Source organism: Leucoraja erinacea, chromosome 10 (genome assembly GCF_028641065.1).
Source record: "Leucoraja erinacea ecotype New England chromosome 10, Leri_hhj_1, whole genome shotgun sequence".
Lineage (NCBI taxonomy): Eukaryota > Metazoa > Chordata > Chondrichthyes > Rajiformes > Rajidae > Leucoraja > Leucoraja erinaceus.
The window spans coordinates 41,203,734-41,224,500 of NC_073386.1; the positions used below are offsets into that span (position 1 = coordinate 41,203,734).

General features: G+C 40.3%; 1 protein-coding gene across 2 annotated transcripts in view; it reads left to right on the plus strand.

Annotated features, from left to right (window-relative positions):
* LOC129701067 (xenotropic and polytropic retrovirus receptor 1 homolog) overlaps positions 1-20,767 on the plus strand; it is a 198,857-nt gene that overhangs the window by 134,341 nt on the left and 43,749 nt on the right. For both annotated transcript variants that reach the window (XM_055642017.1, XM_055642019.1), the window contains exons 9-11: positions 589-768; positions 10,099-10,264; positions 12,810-13,004. In XM_055642017.1, the coding sequence (XP_055497992.1) occupies positions 589-768; positions 10,099-10,264; positions 12,810-13,004 (541 nt within the window). The remainder of the gene's footprint in view (positions 1-588; positions 769-10,098; positions 10,265-12,809; positions 13,005-20,767) is intronic.

A 20,767-nucleotide genomic window follows, 5' to 3' on the forward strand; every position in this document is an offset into this window, starting at 1 on the left:
AGAACGTTCACATTGCGCTAGATTTATGCCCTCAAATGCCCAGAAAAATACTGCGGGATATAAAGAGCCCAAAATGAGCTACTCGCTATAGAAAACTTTAATAACAGGGTAATATACATGCCCCATTTAATGTAAAAATAAGGTACATACCTTCAATTGTTTGCTTTATAAAACCCTGGGGCTGCGAGAGGTTGCGAGTTTAGAGAGTGATTTTTAAATTACTCTAACTATTTTACAAGGCCATAAAAACTAATAATTCCTTTTGCGACGGGGTCTTTCAGCGATTTTCGGTTAATGATTTACTAGGCTGAACAATTTCGATTGCAACAGCCTAGTAAAAATCGCGTTTTAAACCCGCCCCCTCTAAACAGCGCCAAAATCACACACAAGGGGTGGGGCAGATGCTCAGCCACGATTCAGGTACGTTTTGTAACATACCTACACCATGGGGTTATATCGAATTATATTACCATGTTAATTGCGTTATTTTTAAGTATGTTTACTGGAGGAGAATCATTCTACTGCTGTGTAAGTGTCTTACTGCTCTTTAAAGTAGATATTATACAATTATAAACTGTCTTTTTACAGATTGCTGGATTCCTTGGAGTTCTTTGGGGCTTGAGTTTATTCATCAGTTTGTATGTGCCATACAGTTTAATTCCAATGCCATTCAACCCCCTCGTACTTTATGGCTTTATGTTCCTGTTTCTGATCAATCCTACAAAAACCTGCTACTACAAATCTAGGTTCTGGCTCTTAAAACTTTTGGTAAGTTTTCTTCTCAACTTGCACTTACTGCTTTATCTTTTTATAGTGGGTAGAATGTTTATGTTGAACAATGATTATATTGAAAGCCCCAGAAATAAAATTATTTCATGCTAAACAATGTGTTTTGTAAATTATGATGTATTGATAAATGCTAAAAATCAGAAATATAAAAAAAATGTTAAAGAGATATTCAGCACGTAGGGCAGCATCTGTGGAGAGAGAAGCAAAGTCAGTGTTTTGAGTTAATGACTGTTGCAGAGAGAGGGATTGGTGGAAAGAACAAAGGGAATGCCTCGGGTAAAGTGAAACAAACATTTTAACGCCATCTGAGAAAGGACGATGAATGCCTGTTAGCCACAACTGTTTTTAGAGGAGTGCAAAGTGATGGAAATGAATTAATGCAGTGGAGTGAGAAAACAATGTTGGCAGTGTGAAATGCAGAAATCAACCGACAAATGAACAAGATTGAAGAGTTAACGGCACAAATAGAAACAAATGAGTTTGATTTAATAGAAAGCGAAGTACTAGAAAGCCAAGTATGATCTCCGCAAGACTATCTGATGCCGAGAGAATTGCAAACAAGCTAGTTTGGTTTATTGTCACGTGTTCCAAGGCCCAGTGAAAAGTTTTTGTTACATGCGAACCAGTCAGCGGTAAGGTAATACATGATTACAATCGAATCATTCACAGTGTACAAATAGAGGTTCAATTCAATCAAGCAGGCGCCTTTTGACTGTGGCAGGATCTGAATATTATCATGGGCTACAAGATGAAACGAGGGTCAATATCTCGCAACGGCACATGTCTACTGGATTAGCTTAATGCCTTTTACGGAGTATTGAACAAGCGATGAGAGTTTCACCTATGTGCATCTTGGAAGCGGATGGCCCAAATAACATCCTTGGATGGATCCTGAAATCATGCACCAATCAATTTGTCACAGTATTTGTCAACATCTTCAAGCTCTACTTCAACTGCAGTTACTTCAACTGTCCCCGTCTGCTTCAAGGAAACCTCCCACAAGAAAAAATGACCTTCCTCAATGGCCAGTACCTTGAACATCGACCATAATGAAGTGCTTTGAAAGATTAACAATTTTCCACATCAGCACTAGTCTTCCAGATAAACTAGACCTCTTCAGATTAGTGTACACGAAAAATAGGTGTGTGGAGGATGTCATCTCCTTTGCACTATAGTCAACTCTGGATCACTTTGACACTAAAAACACTATGTCAGGAAGCTATTCATTGACGACGGCTCAGTGACATACTACCAAATAAGTTCCTCTCTAAACTTCTGGACCTTGGTCTTAGGGCCTCCATCTGCAATTGGCTTCTGGACTTCCTGACGGGCAGACCTCATTCAATTAGAATTGGTCAGAACATTTCCTCCACCCTGACTCTCCATACGGTTGTGTGCTCACGTCTTTCTGCCTGAACCTGCGGAGAATGCTGAACATAGCCCAGTCCATCACATCCTCCTTACTTCCTTCCATGCAATCCATCTTCACAGTGCATTGCTGCAGGAAGGTTGATAGTATTCCTCAAGGATGCCTGCCACCCTGGCCATTCCCTTTTCTCTCTTCTACCTTCTGAGAAAAGATACAGACCTTTGATATCCTGGATGCTCAGTCTTAAGAACAGTTTCTTCCCCACTGCTGTCAGACTTCTGAACTAGTCATCTTTTACACTCCTCCTTCAAGATGTACTGCCATATACCCTTATTCTTAACCTTTACCTCACTTCATTATTCCACTTTACTATTTTCTTTTTGCGCTACTTCAGTTTGCAGAGCAATCTTTGGCACAATTCTGCTTCTTCTTGCATTCCTCCTTATACTTATTTATTAATTGTTCACACTCTGAGCTTCATGCAACTAGGAATTTCATTACACGCTGGTTTGTGTGACAATGAAAATGAATGTGAATATTACAACGGCGTGGTTGCAGGGTGACCAGGGCTGAGAACTTGGTATTCTAGGTCAGAAACATAGAAAAATAGGTGCAGGAGTAGGCCGTTCGGCCTTTCAAGCCAGCACCGCCATTCAAGATGATCATGGCTGATCATCTAAAATCAGTACCCCATTCCTGCTTTTTCCCCACATCCCTTGATTCCTTTAGCCCTAAGAGCTAAATCCAACTCTCTATTGAAAACATCCAGTGAATTGGCCTCCACTGCTATCTGTGGCAGAGAACTCCACAGATTCACAACTCTTTGGGTGAAAAGGTTTTTCCTCATCTCTGTCCTAAATGTCTTATTCCTCATCTCTGTCCTTATTCTTAAACTGTGATCCGTGGTTCTGGACTCCCCCAACATTTTTTCCTATATCTAGCCTGCCCAATCCTTAAAGAATTTTATATATTTCTATAAGATAGCCTTTCATCCTTCTAAAATACAAGCCCAGTCAACCCATTCTTTCATCATATGTCAGTCCCGCCATTCCGGGAATTAACATGGTGAACCTACGCTGCAGTCCCTCAATAGCAATAATGTCCTTCCTCACATTAGAAAACCAAAACTTTCCAAATGCGCTGCTGGGACATCTTTAATAACTCAAGCATCTTCCCCACTACCGATGTACGGATAACTGGTCTATAATTCCCTGTTTTCTCTCTCCCTCCTTTCTTAAAAAGTGGGGTTACATTGGCTACCCTCCAGACCACAGGAACTGATCCAGAGTCGAAAGAACATTGGAAAATGATCACCAATGCATCCGCGATTTGTAGCGCCACCTCCTTGAGTATTCTGAGATGCAGACCATCAGGCCCTGGGGATTTATCTGCCTTCAGTCCCAACAGTTTACCTAACACCATTACCTGACTAATGTGGATTCCCTTCAGTTCCTCCCTTCCACTAGATCCTCAGTCCCCTAGTATTTCTGGGAGATTGTGTCTTCCTTATAGAAGACAGAACCAAAGTAGTTGTTTAACTGTTCTGCCATTTTCTTGTTTGCTATTATAAATTTGCCTGTCTCTGATTGTAAGGGATCTACATTTGTCTTCACTAATCGTTTCCATTTTACATATCTAAAGAAGCTTTTACAGTCAGTTTTTATATTCCTCGCAAGCTTTCTTTCATGCTTTTTTTCCCCCTCTTAATTAACCCCTTTGTCCTCCTCTGTTGAGTTCTGGTTTGCTGCTTCCTCTGGCCAATTTATATGCCTCTTCCTTGGCTTTAACACTATCCCATATTTCCCTCGTTAGCCACGGTTGAGCCGCCTTCCCCGTTATCCAGCATTGCAAAAGAATAATCGAAAAGGAAAATGTGGTAGGGTAACATTGTCAATCAAGGACGGTATCAGTGTGATGGTAAATAATCGTAAGATGCAGTGAATCAATTTGTTTGGATGGAAATAGTGAGTAGTAGAATAAAGACACAGGTGGGAGTAGTCTGCCGGGCAATAGGACAAAGCATGAATGGGGAAATATCAAGGGTATGTAGGAAGGTAAATGTAATTATCATGGGTGATTTTAATCTGTTCATTAATTAGACTAATTAAATTGGAACGGTTACCATGGAAGAGGAATTCATGTAGTGTATGATGGTTGGTCCTTAGAGCAATATGTTTCAGAATCTACCTGGCTGTTGTAGATTTTATCATGTGTAATGAGTTAGGATGGATAAGCATGTTTGAGATCTTTGAGGGAATCATGATCACCGTATGTGGAATTCCAGGTAGTATTTGAGGGGAAGGTACCTTGGGTCCAAAATCAATGTCCTTAATTTAAATACAATACGTTAAGTATTGCATCTACATTATATAATAGATAGAACTTTATTTATCCGAGGAGGGAAATTGATCAATGAGGGCATTCACAAAGATAAGAAGATTTAAAAACTCTCAGTTGCTACAAATTGCAAAATGTCATTCTTCTAATGCATTGAGAAATTGTAATGTTACATTTAATTTCCTTGTAACATTAATGGTATAGTTATCAACAATATTTTAAGGAAAATGATTACAATGGACAATAAATTATAACAGAAATATAATTTTCTCGTATAAAATGCAACATGTCATTAAATTATCCTTTACTATTGTGCAACAATATGCATTTGGTGCAATTTTACAATATAGCAATCTAAATAAGCTATATAATAACAATATACAAATAAACTCCATACCTCACTAATGCATTTGATCCAGTCAGTGATTATTTTAATGGCACACTACAGGCATACTGTGCTGGGCTTTATTCAGCAGTGATATTTTTAACATATAATAAAGCAAAAAAATGTATTTATTCAGCCCTCAGGAAATCATCACCATCGTTTATGCAAAGATCTGTCTAATGTAGTTTAAAAAATATTCTTTGGAATCATAATTTATTTTTGTGCATCAAATTGATGCACATCTAATTTTAATGCAAAAGTGGGTTTTCCACAGGGCGTACTGTATTTTAAAGAAATACTGCAAAAGCCACATTCAATGCTTCAATAAATGCCTTGGATATGGATATTCTTCTTTTGTTCATTCTGAAGGAATCAGTGGGGATTTAAATTGATTCTTTTCCCAGCCTTTAGCACAGTTCATCGTGCTTCTCCCACACACCAGACAAATTATTATTTTTTCATCTTTTTCCTTTCTAGTTCTCACTCATTCCCTCTTGTTTTCTCTCATCTTTTTCTTTCCCTCTGTCATTCTGACATTCTCATCCATAACTCTCTATTGTTCACATCTTATTATGTACATGCACCTTTCTCGGTGTCCCCTAAAATTGTCCATGTGTTTTATTTCTTTCCTTTCTATCTTGTTTTCACTCGTTCTTTTTTTCTGAAAGCTCCCTCTGGAATTTTCTGCCACAGAAGGTAGTTGAGGCCAGTTCATTGGCTATATTTAAGAGGGAGTTAGATGTGGCCCTTGTGGCTAAAGGGTTCAGGGGGTATGGAGAGAAGGCAGGTACAGGATACTGAGTTGGATGATCAGCCATGATCATATTGAATGGCGGTGCAGGCTCGAAGGGCCGAATGGCCTACTCCTGCACCTATTTTCTATGTTTCTATGTTTTTCTATTTCTGACCCTCCTCCTTCGTAAGCAGCCCACTCTTTTGCACACCCTCCCCGTTCCCTTCATTTTTTTTCCCCACATTAGACCATTCTACCCGTTTTTGTCACGTCCCTATTTCGTGCCACCTCCTTCCATTTATACCTTCTGCCCAATCCCTAAGTGTCTCACCTCTTCTGCTCCACACTGCCTCTCCCCTACCCCATGCTGTACCCCTACCCCATGCCTCTCCCCTACCTTCACTGTTTTAATCTTGTTATTGGTCACTGTACCTATGTGTGCCAAATTATCTATGCTCTCCTTTTGCTATTGTCCTCCTCATTCCATCCCTTTGTTCTCCAATCTAACCCTCTCCTTTATGCCCATCTTTAGCACTGTCACTCCTTTGCCCATTTTCACACAGCCAATGTTCAAACCTCATTTCACCATTCTTCTGGAAAATAGAATCTATGTCCTAAAATAATTATATTTAGCGTAGATGAGTCAAATGGATTACCGTGAAGAACTTTGCAGTGCTTATCTGACAATCGTCTTTTGAAACAGATGGATCCAGCAATTATTTTGCATATGTGTTTAGTAAAACATAAACTTCAGCAGATAAAGTATTAATTTTCATGTGTACAGTAAATTCCGTGATGCAAATGGATATGAGTTAGTCTTAAAATATATCACCTGTTATTATACGAAGCATTTCGGCTCTGAATATGTACGGTTGTGATACATTGATCCTCATCATATGCAGTTCTGAGCTACAACTGTTATTATTGCTCAGTCTTGAAGAATCAGCCAGGATTTCAATTTATTAACCAAACACGTATACTTAAAAGAAGCCAAGATTCAGTTGTGATACTGTCCATTATTAATTAAGTATACAACACTTGCAATCAAGATTTAAAGATAAATATAAAGACAGCTTATACAACAAATAGATACAAAAAGCTGGAGTAACTCAGCAGGACAGGCAGCATCTCTGGCGAGAAGGAATGCGTAATGTTTCGGGTCGAGACACTTCTTCAAACTGGTTAGAGATAAGGGAAATGAGAGATATAGATGGTGATGTGGAGAGATAAAGAACAATGGATGAAAGATATGCAAAAAAGTAATGATGATAAAGGAAATAGGCCATTATTAGCTTGTCGGGTGAAAATGAGAAGCTAATGTGACTTGGGTGGGGAAGGGATAGAGAGGGAATGCTGGGGCTACCTGAAGTGAGAGAAATTAATATTCATACCACTGGGCTGTAAGCTGCCCAGGCGAAATATGAGATGCTGTTCCTCCAATTTGCGTTTAGCATCACTCTGACAATGGAGGAGACTGAGGACAGAAAGGTTTTTGTAGGAATGGGAAGGAGAAGTAAAGTGTCCAGCAACCGCGAGATCAGGTTGGTTCAGGCAGGCTGAGTGAAGGCGAATCGATCGGCCAGTCTGGGTTTGGTCTCGCCAATGTATAAGAGTCCACATCTTGAACGATGGATACAGTAGATGAGGTTGGAGGAGGTTCAAGTGAACCTCTGCCTAACCTGAAAGGACTGTCGGGGTCAGTGGTGGGATCCCGGTGGAGGTGGCGGAAATTTCGGAGGATTATGTGTTGGAAAGATAAATGATACCACTTATAGCAATTGCCTGTGTGGCTGACATTAATTGTCTGTCCCAGTAGTGGTATAATAATTGTGCCTGATGGCTTACACTAGGTTGTGATGTTGATGTTCATTCCCTCTGAGTTATAATCCTACATCCATATGCCTGCCCTGTTATCCTGTCTCTCTGTCAATTTATCCTTCAGTCACTTATCTATTTACTTATCTATTGCCAGCTCATAAAAGCAGTAGGTTTTCGTCCATTGTTCAATTAATTAATAATGTTGCACCTCTTTCAAGCATCACAGTTCTAACCAAGCTTTAAATAATCTTTGCCTCCTTTAAATAAGCTTGCCTGATTGTTCCTGGAGGTTTTTCTTGATGTGACTATCTTAGTCAAACAGCCATTCTTTCTCCCTTTTATTTATTTATAACTATTTTAAGAACCAACTACATTTGTTTTAATGAAGCGGCTTTGAGGTTTCTTCCTTTCATTTGCTCAAAGCAATGTACTGGCAATTAATCTTTAATTTCTGGAAACACTCTGGTGTGATTGGCATCTCCAATATTAATCCTGACCATAGAAGGGTGTGTAAACTTGAGATATTGCATTGCTCCCGGCCAACGATTGTGGGCCTGCACATTTTGAGTAATAACTGGAAGTGTCAATAATCTGTAAAACATTTAGAAAGGAACATTCTTGCAGGTGCTTTGGGGAAAAGAGATATACTGAAGTGATACAATACCAACTGAGTAATTACTTTTTGTAATTGGTTTTCCAAAGAGCCACTGTGGCATCTGGTTGAGAACAAAAGTTGAAGTAGTGTCACAGTGCACATTTGCAGATAATTGCTGGAACAGTAATTGCATGAATTTAATGCACTATATCTTGCTAAAACAGCACAACTCGTACAAAAGCTGATGAAACTCACTGCTGCATTTAGCCAGTGATGAATCACATAGAGGAACAATGTGTTCAAATAGTGCTGTTTTTTCACTGAAATGGACAGTTGTTGAATGGAATTACTGAAGAGCTGTCATTTTTTATTGTTTTTCTTTCTTTCCCAGTTTTTGTCAGCTCCTCTGTGAAGCATTGACAGATCACTGGGATTCATTTTTATTATCTTGTTCCAACCCCAGAAGGTGATTGCTCACTGGAGCGTCTTGACAGTGAATGGCAGTAATCGTAGCTGACCCCAGTCTATTCTTTACCAATTCCACATTTTCAGAGACTTTCCAGGGTTGCAAAGTTGACCTTTATTAGTTGGTGTACAACAGAAGCACAGTTTGCAAATGTTAAATGTAAATTTAAATGATCCAGCACTGCTATTAAATAAGATCATGGCTGATCATCCAAAATCAGTACCCCATTCCGGCTTTTTCCCCCCTATCCCTTGATTCCTTTAGCCCTAAGAGCTAAATCTAACTCTTGAAAACATCCAGTGAATTGGCCTCCACTGCCCTCGGTGGCAGAGAATTACACAGATTCACAACTGGGTGAAAAGGTTTTTCCTCATCTCAGTCCTAAATGGCCTGCCCCTTATTTTTAAACTGTGGCCCCTAATTCTGGACTCCCCCAACTTTGGGAACATTTTTCCTGCATCTACCCTGTCCAATCCTCTAAGAATTTTATATGTTTCTATAAGATTCCCTCTCATCCTTCTAAATTCCAGTGACTACAAGCCCATTCGACCCATTCTTTCATCATATGTCAGTCCCGCCATCCCGGGAATTAACCGGGCGGACCTATGCTGTACTCCCTCAATAGCAATAATGTCCTTCCTCAAATTAGAAGACCAAAATTTCACTCAATACTCCATGTGCCATCTTACCAGGGCCCTCCCTGTACAACTGCAGTTGGACCTCCTTGCTCCTAAATTTAAATCCTCTCACAATGAAGGCCAACATGCCATTAGCTTTCTTCACTGCCTGCTGTACCTGCATGCTTACTTTCAGTGACTGATGAACAAGCACACCCAGGTGTCTGTTGACTCTGTGGAAAACAACTGTGTTCCCTTGGAGTGCACAGTCAAACCCTGCTCTGGATACAGCTGTAGAGAGACATCTTGTCTAGGAAGTGTGGAATGGCATAATTTTGGTTAATTAAACCAGTATACTGTACATTTTGTGGGAAATGTTAAGTAGCGTATTTTTAGAATTCTGAAACATTTTGTAGTGTCATCTACTTAAATGGTTCATTTTTCAGCTGAATCATAAACCACCTATAATAGCCGGAAATAAACATTTAAGAAGCTGCGTTCTTTGACCCATTAATAACTAAGTGAGCACATCCAGTGAATCGCTGTACCTTTAACTAAAACAATGAGCTAAAAATTACCTGTTGTGTAAGGATGGTGGTTGAGGATTTGCAATTTAAGAAATAAAAACTTGCCGTTTGCTAACTTGTATGAAAATTGATGAAATAATCTTTTATTGTCCAGATATTGTCAGAAAGAGATTTCCCTTAATTTTGGAGGAGAGTATCTCACCTCTTACTGAGGTTAATTTGTTAATCTCCTCTACTTAATTGCTTGTCCTTGCTTGTTTTGATTAAATGATTAATTGAGTGTTATTTAACATACGTGAAGACCAGGAGGTTGTGGGGTGGGGGAAGAGGTGTGGGAGGGCGAGGCGAGGGCGAAGGCGAGGCGAGGCGAGGCAAGGCAAGGCAAGGCAAGGCAAGGCGAAAGAGAAAGCAGTGGTTTTAAACAATTGCGGGTGAGTGTAATGTGTTCTCTTTTATCCACAGTTCAGAGTCTTCACAGCTCCATTCCACAAAGTAGAGTTTGCTGATTTCTGGCTGGCTGACCAGTTGAACAGCCTGGCCACAATCCTGATGGATCTGGAGTACATGATCTGCTTTTACAGCTTTGAACTGGATTGGAGCACAGAAGATGCCCTCATTAAATCTTCAGGTAATCTACTACAGACATTAACCACAGTAGGACTCTACGTTAGACAAATTTCTGCCTATACTATCTACATCTTAAAACCTAAGACGGGAAAAGGCAGCATGTGCACATAATTTATTTGCATTTGGAATGCCATGGATAAGGAATAGTTAAAGCTTTGTGCATGGGAAATTGTATCTCACAAAGTTGATTGACTATTTTGAAGAGGTGACAAAGCAGGTTAATGAGGGCTCAGTAGTAAGTATTATGTACATGGATTATTGCATAGCTGATGACAAGGTCCCACTTGGTAGGCTTGACCGGAAAGTTAGATCACATGAGATGTACAGTGAATTAGTCAATTGGATAAAAGAATGGTAGGAGTCAGAAGGTCATAATGGAGGGTTGTTGTTCAGATTGAAAACTTGTGACCAATGGTGTGTCACAGGGATTGGAACTAATGCCTCTGTGTTTATCAGACAGTAAATCCCTGTGGGAGGGGGGGGGGAGAAAGTATTTGGGGAAATGTTCCATTCCCACTTGGCAGAAGATGCCTGCAACCCACAGCGGCTGGCATTATCATCCCCAGCCATCCTGCCTGTCTCCAAAGTGCGTGTACATATGTACAGGTTGCCATAGGTCAGGCATTAGTAACCTGGAGAAAACCTGTATAAATGATTTGAATGTAGGTTACATGATAAGGATGTTTGTAGATAACACCAACATTGATGCTGTACTGGGCAGTGAAAAAGATTGCCTTAGTTTAAAAGAAAATATTGATCAATTGAGAAATTATGAGATTAAAGGGAGAAGCAATTGGGGGGACAGAGGAGGGGTAAGCGATTACAGGCATATCGAGCCAATTAACAGAGGGTGAAAGTGGGGATGGCTGCTGGAAGGTGATAAACAGGAACACATAGGCTGCCATTGCTGGAATCTAATAAGTAAGGAAGTTGTTAATGTGAGCCATTAGGGGGGAGGTGACTGGCAGAACCATATGAGGGAGGGAGGGAGATAGGGGTGGGTGTGTGGGAGCCAGTGGGTGAAATGTGTGTGACGTAGCTCAAATGTGTATCAAGTAAGTAGATGGAAACAGGAGGAAGAGGGGAACAATAAAGAGTGGAGGGGGTGCTGCTATATGTTTTTCAGTTATTTTTGTGCTGAAAAAAGTTGCAGAGGCATGTGTTTTTCAGCATAACACATCAGCAATGAATATTCCAAGCTTCCAATTGCATGCCATTTCAATTTAATTTCATATTCCCACATCGACGTGTTCATCCTTGGCCTTCTCCAGGTCCTGGTATAAAAGATCTCAAGTCGTTGAGTTTCTTATCACATGCACAATAAGGTGAGGTACAGGTACAGTGGAAATGGTGCAACTGCAACGCAGGCACGGAGACTCGGAGAGCACACAAAAACATAAAGTATATGTATACATTCTGAGAGACGGTAAAAAGAAAAGACTGAAAAAATCAAGATATCAGTGCACAACTCAATTAGAAAACAGGTCCTAGGTAATGCAAAATGTCATCCATCGTTACCTGTTGCCAAGGTAGGATTATGGTTGTACATCAGTTCAAGAACCTTATAGTTGTAGTCAAGACTGTTTAATTGCTATATGTACTGACGATGGAACAAGGAAATTCTTATTTGCAGCAGCATAACAGGCATGTACACGCAATTCTAAAAGATAACATATAAACAAAAAAAATCAATAAATTAATAACCCCAATATGAGTGCAAATAAGAGAGAATCTCCCTCATTTTTGCTTCTGTTTATGAGTCAAGTGCTTGCGGTTAAAAATCTATTGTTACTATAAACTTTATTGGCATCAGTTTTAGGGAATCATTGAAGGGCAACATGGTTAGAATCGTCCAATGCCTCAGTAAAGGTAATGCTGGATAAAAATATGTGGGTTTTATACTAAGTGCTGCCTTCAACTGTCATGAGTGAATATTTATCACAAGAAAACCTGCATACCTGATGCAAAAAACGTGGTCCTTCTCCAGATTAAGTAACTGTATTATTTCAATGCTGTTTTTGAAGAACCAAATAAACCCATTGTCCATACCTGACTTTCAATTGTTATAGCTCCATAGATGCTGCTGCACCCGCTGCGTTTCTCCAGCACTTTTGTCTACTTTCAATTGTTATAATTTGGTTAAAATAGACACAAAAAGCTGGAGTAACTCGGGACAGGCAGCATCTCTAGGTACACAAAAATGCTGGAGAAACTCAGCGGGTGCAGCAGCATCTATGGAGCGAAGGAAATAAGCCTACCTTCGATTTTCCAGCATCTGCAGTTCCTTCTTAAACAGCATCTTCTTCAGACTGGTTAGGGATAACATTATAATTTGGTTAAACAGATGTAATCGTTAGGGTGAAGGAGCTTGCCTTTCAGGATTTTAAATGTCTTGTTTAACCTGGGTATATATTGTGTTTTATTGGTATCCTGGTGAAACTGGATGATTTGCAAACGGTCCTTTGACAAACTATTGCAGTTTGGCAAATCTCATTCACAATAATTGGTGAAAAAAAATCACTCTCATTCCCTTCTGCTTATTCCAGGTGTTAATACATGCAACAGCTACTCCTATGGAGTAAGAGCCATCATCCAATGTCTGCCTGCATGGTTGCGCTTCATCCAGTGCCTTCGGCGCTACCGAGACACCAAGCGAGCGTTCCCTCATCTGGTCAATGCCGGAAAGTATTCTACAACATTCTTCGTAGTGACCTTTGCTGCTCTGTACAGTACACACAAAGGTAAGCTGCTAAGAAATTGTTTCCACCATCCACTATATTGATGAATAGCGTGAAACTGTAAACTGAAGACATTGATTTAAAAATGTAATTTGTGATTGTAATCAAAATGATTGTGATTGAATCAAAATGTTTCACAGGAAAACGATTACTGAAATTATACTTAGACATCTTTCTCTGCAATGTAAAGAGACTCCCATTTCAAATTCGCTACCTTTCCCCCCCCCCCCCCCCCCCCCCCCCCCCCCCCCCCCCCCATTCGGCAACCTCCCACTGTTAAATCTACTTTCAATGTGATGAAAAGCCTTTAATTTGATGCCTGAAGGCAGATGGGATGTGTATAGGTTTCTTTCATGGTTTATCCCCCGAGATCAGAATAAGGGGGGGTTGCATAAATGTATCATAATACGCCAGAAGGCACTAGCTAATAGGAATATCCTGCTATTGGAGCTACAGTACATTGCAAGCTTGTTAGTCTCTGCAAAATCATACTTTTTCCAGTTCTTTGTTTCTTTCCATTGCCTAGCCTGCAGCATGTCTCATTTAGGGCTCTGTCATTTATTCTGCATTGTCTTTCCTTTCTCACCAACGTATCCCTTCATAGTTTTCTGTATTCAATTTTACCAAACCCTTGTCTCCCCATTCAGCCAAAATATGCCATCTTACTGACCTGTTTATTTAAATTTAAATTAAAACATTTAGAAATGTTAACTTTACATATTAATTTCTAAATCATGAATATAGATTAAAATAAAACTGCGCCTCAACATTGATAGTGGGGAACATCACTGCCTACCATCCTTCTGTCTAAAAAATCTGTAGTTTACCATTATTATCTCCTTTCTGCTGTAAGCCAATTTCCTATCTGTGCTTTCATTTCAAGGGCTCAATTTAGCTCGCCAGCCTTTTGTGTGAAAATTTATCAAACGCCTTTGAAAATCCACAGAGCAAACAACTACTGCTTTCCTCTAGTCAAATTTCGCTATTATTTCATCAAAAATGCAATTGTTAGTCAAACATGATTTGACATGAATAAATAATGCTAACTATTTTATTAACACAAACCTCTGCACGTGCCTTTTACATTTTTTCACCAATTAATGTTTATAACATTTTCCACACACCGAGGAGGTTTCTTGGTATGTCCATGCATTCCTTTAATTAGGTATAATTGTGTTACATTTATCAGCTTTCAGTTCTTTGGTGCTTTTCTATACTTAAGGTGGGTTAGAAAATTAATGCTAAATTTACATACCATAAACGGCAGGAGACTTGGGAACATTGATGTTCAGAGGGATCTTGTGGTGTAAGTCCATAGCTCCCTGAAAGTGGCAATACAAGTAGATTGGATTTTAAATGAGGCCTATGGTATGTTTTCCATCATTGGTTGGGGCATTCAGGAGCGGAGATCCCGGGGGGCCAGGGGACACCCCCCCCCCCCTGTTTTAAGAGGTGGGGGACGATCCTCCCCCCCTCCCCCCCCCCCCCCCCCCCCCCCCATTTTTTGTAATGCGGATTGTAAAACGCGGTGAAATCTCCACTTTCCGTGAGATAGTGGGGGTGGGACTGATGATCGAGGGCGCTGATTGAACGAGAGAGACGTCGATCAGTAGGCAAGGCGGGATATGATGCTTCAGCACGAAGGTTGCAGGAGGGAGGTGTCGGTAAGAGGCGGAAGTAGGGGGGTGGGACTGAGGATAGAGCACGGTGATTGGAGGAGGGAGATGTCCGTGGAGCAAAGATCATGGAGCAGAATTTGAATTGCATGCCTAGGTCATAGGTCACAAGTGAAAAACACTCTTGGCAGCCCGGGACACAGACCTGCGCCTCATCCTCAGCCAGGATAGACCTCGGGTCTCCGGCACCGCAATCGCTGCCGAAACGCCACTGGACCATACCCGTCCCATCCGAGTGCCCCCTCCCTACGCCCGGGTGTGGCCAGAGATGTCGGGAATCAGACGGGAGCAGTGCCTCCAGGTCCACAGCCAGCGCAGAGAAGAAGCACTAAATCCAGCTCAACTCTGCCTGTCCCGCCAGGTTAACCTTCAGCCCTGCCTGGACTTGCAGGAACGACGGCCCAGGCTTACAGCCAGCGCGGAGAAGCAGTGTTAGCTCCACGGCTCCGGACTGGTGCCCCGCTCAACTCTGCCTATCTTGGAGGGTAACCTACAGCCCAGCCTGGACTAACGGGACACCAGTCCGGAGCTAGCGCTGCTTCCCCGTGCTGGCAGTAAATCTGGGCCGTCGTTCCCGTAATTACCGTTCACAGGGCCCATGGCTGAAGCCTCGCGTGTGTCTCTGAGTCTGCGCATGTGCGCGCAGCCGCCAAGAAATTGTGTGTCCCTGGTCCCCCATGTTTTGATAGCGATTTCCGTGCCTGGGGGCATTGATTGTAAGAATAATCATTTTTTATCCCAAGTTGGAAATGTCAAATACCAAAGGGCATAGCTTTGAGATGAGATGAAGAAAGTTTAAAAGAAATATGCAGGGCAAGATTTTTTGTAACATCGAGTGGTAGACATTTAAAACTCACTGCCTGGCATGGTGGTGGAAGCAGATACACTAATGGTATCGAAGTGGCTTTTATGCAGGTAAATCAGGGATATGGATCATGTTCAGGCAGAAGAGATTAGTTTAATTTATCATCATGTATTTATCATCATGTTCTCAGAGTCAGGAAGTCATGTTGCCGCTGTATAACACGTAGGTTGGACGCATCAGGAATATAATGTGCCGTTCTGATTGCCCCATTGCAAGAAGGATGCAAAGCCTTTGGAGAGGGTGCACCAAGATAGTGCCTTGATTAGAGATTAATCGCTATAAGAAGAGGTAGAACAAATGTGTTTTCTCAGGAGCTTTGGAGGCTGAAGGGAGACCTGATAGAAGTATGTAAAATTATGGGAAGCACCGATGGGGTAGATAACAGGTTCGGAATGTCAAACACTAAAGGGCATAGCTTTGTTGAGAGGAGGGACGTTTAAAGTTAATGTGCAAGGCAAGGATTTTACATAGAAAGTGGTCAGTGTTTGTAACGTGCAGCCGCTTGTAACGTGTAGTGTGGCCGCAGACACAGTTATGATGTTTAACGGACATTTAAACAAACATGTACACATGCAGGGATATGGATCGTGTGCAGGCACATGGGGTTAGTTGAATCTGGTTTCTTGGTTGACACTGACATCGTAGGCCAAAGTGTCTGGTCCTGTGCTGTACTGTTCGATATTATGTTTTATGTCTATACCAGCATCACCTAGAGTTCTTGTCAGAGAGAAATCTTGCCTATCACTATTTACTTGAAAAGATAATAACTAGCTACAAAGAGGTGCCTGAAAAATCATCATGTTCAATGCCCACCTCCGTATTCAAATTTAAAGCTGGAATAGGAAATGCTTCAATAGGTTGCTTTTGATGCTTAGACAGAAAGTGGTAAAGCATTTGCAGATTAGGGTGATGGGCTAAATGGCCCCCTTTTCCATTTTAGTTTTTACAAAGTTATTGGCTTCAGGGTGAAAGAAATGTAATGGAGAACAAAACAAAGATGAACAACAAACTCAATTTGAACCAAACCACAGCGTGCATGCTTTATCTAAAATTGCCTTTTGCTTTGTTGCTCATGCATTACATCATTCTCATTTGTCGAAATCAAAAAGCTGTCACTCATTTCTCCATGAGTGTCCTTTATCTGCTGTAGACCTGAACTTGCACATCTCGTAAATGTGGCTAATCGCATTTAATTGCTTCATATGATGCTATCGCACTATGCTCAATTTTAAAATATCTATATTCATCTATAATGGTTCATCGAGCTTTAGAAGGGTTAATTTTTTCAGGATTTCTATTCCACGACATAATCAAACAAGATTTTACATCAACACTTAAGTAAATTTGGCAGAAGATTTACGTTTGCTTGCTCCGATTTTTGTAGCCTTGAAATATAATAAAGTTGTCAGATGCTTTATGTTGATAATTGTGAGTTTAAAACCAATAATGCAAAGAACTGGGGTGTAATTCATGGCAAATTGTATTTGTAACTTTCTTCCAAAAATCCAAATAACAATGGCTTTGCCCAATTGTTACCTGAGTAAAATTCAATTTTTATTTCACAAGAATATTTAGGGGTTAGTGTTTTGTGGGAACAGTGGGCACACACAGATTATTTTCTATAGCACAAACCAGTGGCTTCACAAAATAGGTGCAAGTCTCTTGTCCATAACGTTATGCGCAATAACATGGAGTTGTCTGATCCCAGATTTTAATGGACATTTTCAATAATAAAAATATGGTCTGTGATTCACCAAAAATAAATAAGTCAGCCCAGATGGATTTTTGGAATGTGCAATAGCAAAATGTACATTGGTCTAAAAGGGCACTAAGATTTATTGGCATGGAGAACAGGAACTGTAGGAAAGAACTGCAGGTGCTGGTTTAAATCGAAGGTAGACACAAAATGCTGGAGTAACTCAATGGGACAGGCAGCATCTCTGGAGGGCAGGAAGGAAGGAATGGGTTAGGAAAGAACTGCAAATGCTGGTTGAAATCAAATAGGAAAGAACTGCAGGTACTGTATGCTAGTTTAGTTTTTTGCACTCACATGTACCGAAGTACAGTGAAAAGCTTTGCATGCTACCTTGTCAAATAAAGGACTATACCTGGTTTCAATCAAGCCATCCGCACTGCACAGATAAAGAATACAGCATTTTATGCAACATAAAGTCCAATTAAAGTTAATTCATTGTTCTTCAATGAGGTGGATGGGAAGTCAGGACCACACTCTAACTGATGATAGGACCATTCAGTGGCTGATAACAGCTATGAAGAAACTGGCACTAGATCTGGAGGTATGCATTTTCAAACTTCAAACATCTTGCCCAATGGGAGAGGGGAGAAGAGACTGGTTATTGATTATGCTACAGCCTTGCCGAGGCAGCATGAAGTATAGATGGATTCAACGGAAGGAAAGTTGGTTTGCGTGATGATCTGGGCTACGTCCACAACTCTACAATTTCTTAAGGTCTTGTTTGGAACTGTTCCCAAACCAGGGTGTGATGCATCCCGATAAAATGCTTTCCACCACATATCTGTAGAAGTTGGTGCACGTTGTTGGGGACATGCTGAACTTCCTAAGTTTTATAAGGAGGTAGAGGTGTTGGTGTGTTTTTTTGCCATAGCTTTGACATGGCTGGTCCAGGACAAATTCCTGGAAACATGAAGCTTTCACCTACTTAAACTCCTTCAATGTATATAGGGGTGTGTGTACTATTTAGCATCCTGAAGTCATTCACAATCTCCTTTGTCTTGCTGACATTGAGGGAGAGGTCTATTTTGCATTTTGAAATGTATGTTAAGAAACATCTGAAATTTAGCACTAGAGATAAAAGCTATTCCATTCCTTGTTTTGATCAGTACAACAAACTATCAATAGATAAGAAAGAATGATCCAGAATGTACATTTAGTGATCATTATTGTATCCAAAATTGATCTGAAATACAGAGCCTAAAATGAACAAAAGGTGAAAGTTGATTTATTTAACATACAGATAGCTTTTGGTTTCATCCTAATTTCTAGAATGTCTGTTTTCCATACAAGCCACAAGCGAAGTTTCTGAAGTTGACGGCAAATAAAGCTTTGGATTCCAACTCGGTTGTTCTTTCTGGGAAGCATATATCATGAAGTCATGATTGATCACAGTTGTGGTACTCCCCACAAATAAAAGTAGGAAAATGAATGCTGGACCATGGAATGCAAAATCACATGCCTTATTTCAGGATAATCACAAAATATTTGAAATTGTCAACAGGTCAGGCCTCATCTGTTTGAAGAGAAACAGCATTAACATTTTGGGTCAAAGATCCCCATTTCCAGAGTTGAGAATACAGCCCTTTATCCAAAGCACATGAGCTATGACCACAGTTGGGGGTTTTTTGGGGTATGTGAGCACCAAGGCAAATTCCTTGTATGTGTGCATACTTGGCCAATAAACGTATTCATTCATTCATTCATTCATTCATTTATTAATGAGTAATTGTAGAGCGTTCATTCCTTACTTCAACTCTTTTATATTATTAATTGTTCTTTGTTCAATACTGTTTTCATCCATTATAATATGATTTCATCTCCACAGTACCCCCTTATAAGTAAAGAAAGATTGCACTGCACAAGACCTTCAACAATGACACAGCTTTGTGTCAAATGCGTCATATAATATATTATATAATTCTGCTGATTATATCTTAACGTACTAAGTGTAATTCATCTTTCTCCCTTGCATTTATTGAACTTTACTGGCCATTAGTCTGATAATAGCTCAGTATTAAAATCCTCAAATTCCACTTCAATGCATTTAATCATTACATCTCATCACCTCTACAATCTTTAACCTGAGATGGATTTAAGTCTGCATTTCCCCATTTTGGATTTCTCAACCATTACTAATTTAAGTAAAAGAAGACACAAAGTGCTGAAGTAACACAGCGGGTCAGGCAGCATTTTATGGAGTAAAAGGATGGGTGATGTTTCGGGTCAGGACATCTTCAGACCTTGTAACTGAAGGTCTGAATCCAACTAAAGCAGATGGTCTATCCATTTTTAGTGTAACTAGCCTTTCTCATACCTCCTCTGTATTAATTTTTAGCTCATCCAGAATCTCAGTTATATTTTCTTTTGTTCAGAATCCAGCAACATCATCTTCCTTGGTTAAAACTGATGTGAAAATATTTATTTATTTCACTGCTTCATTTAGTAAGTTACTTTATAGTTTTTGATCAACAAAACACCTCTTGCAACCCTTTTCCTATTCATGTTATCAGATAATTATTATTAGATTCACTTTTCCATTTGCTGCCAATTTTTCTCATCCTATCTTCTTGACTCATTTCCTTTTTACTTCACCTCTGAACTTTCTGTGATCAGTCTAATTCTCACTTTCTTTGACAACAAGACATCTGTTCTTCTGCTTTTTCCTCTAACTTTTTGGCTATAATTACCCTAAAGCCCCTGTCCCACTTTCCCAAGTTACTCACAAACTTTCCCGAGTTTTCCCCTTGATTCAAACTCGGAGATGCCATCCGTAGGTACTCGGGGCTATTATTTTTACTCGTGTACATTTTTCAACGTGCTGAAAAAATGGCCCGACTTACCTGATGCCCCGAGTACCTACGGCTGGCATTACGAACCGCTGCGGGCTCCTACGGACTCGCTACGGACATTCTCCGAGTTTGAATCAAGGGGAAAACTCGGGAGAATTTGTAAGTAACTTGGGAAAGTGGGACAGGGGCTTAACTTTGTTCCCAATAGGATTGTAATTTAACCTAAACTTCTCTACCTTAAAAAGTAATCCATTGCTCAATTACAGTGTTCCCTGCCAAGCTTTGCTTCACTATTTTCACTTGTTGACACTGGCACCACTCCAATGTATTATTTTTACTTCAGAGTGCTATTTTAAAGTTTATCATGTCACAGTCACTATTCCTAGATATACCACTGCTGATACTTACTCCACTTGGCCTGGATTAACTCCCAGAACAGTGCAGACATGTCTCCTTCCTTGTTGGTCCTGAAACATACTGATCTGCAAAGGTATCTGTACTTGCTTAAGACATTTATCTCCCTCTTAGTTCTTTATGCTATTGCTATATCAGTCAATGTCAGATAGAACATAAAACACTGCAGCACAGCCCCTTTGTGTCCAACCCACTGCCAAATTAAACATCCCTTTTGCCTACTGTGATCCCTAGCCCTCCATTCCTGCATATTTACAAACCTATCT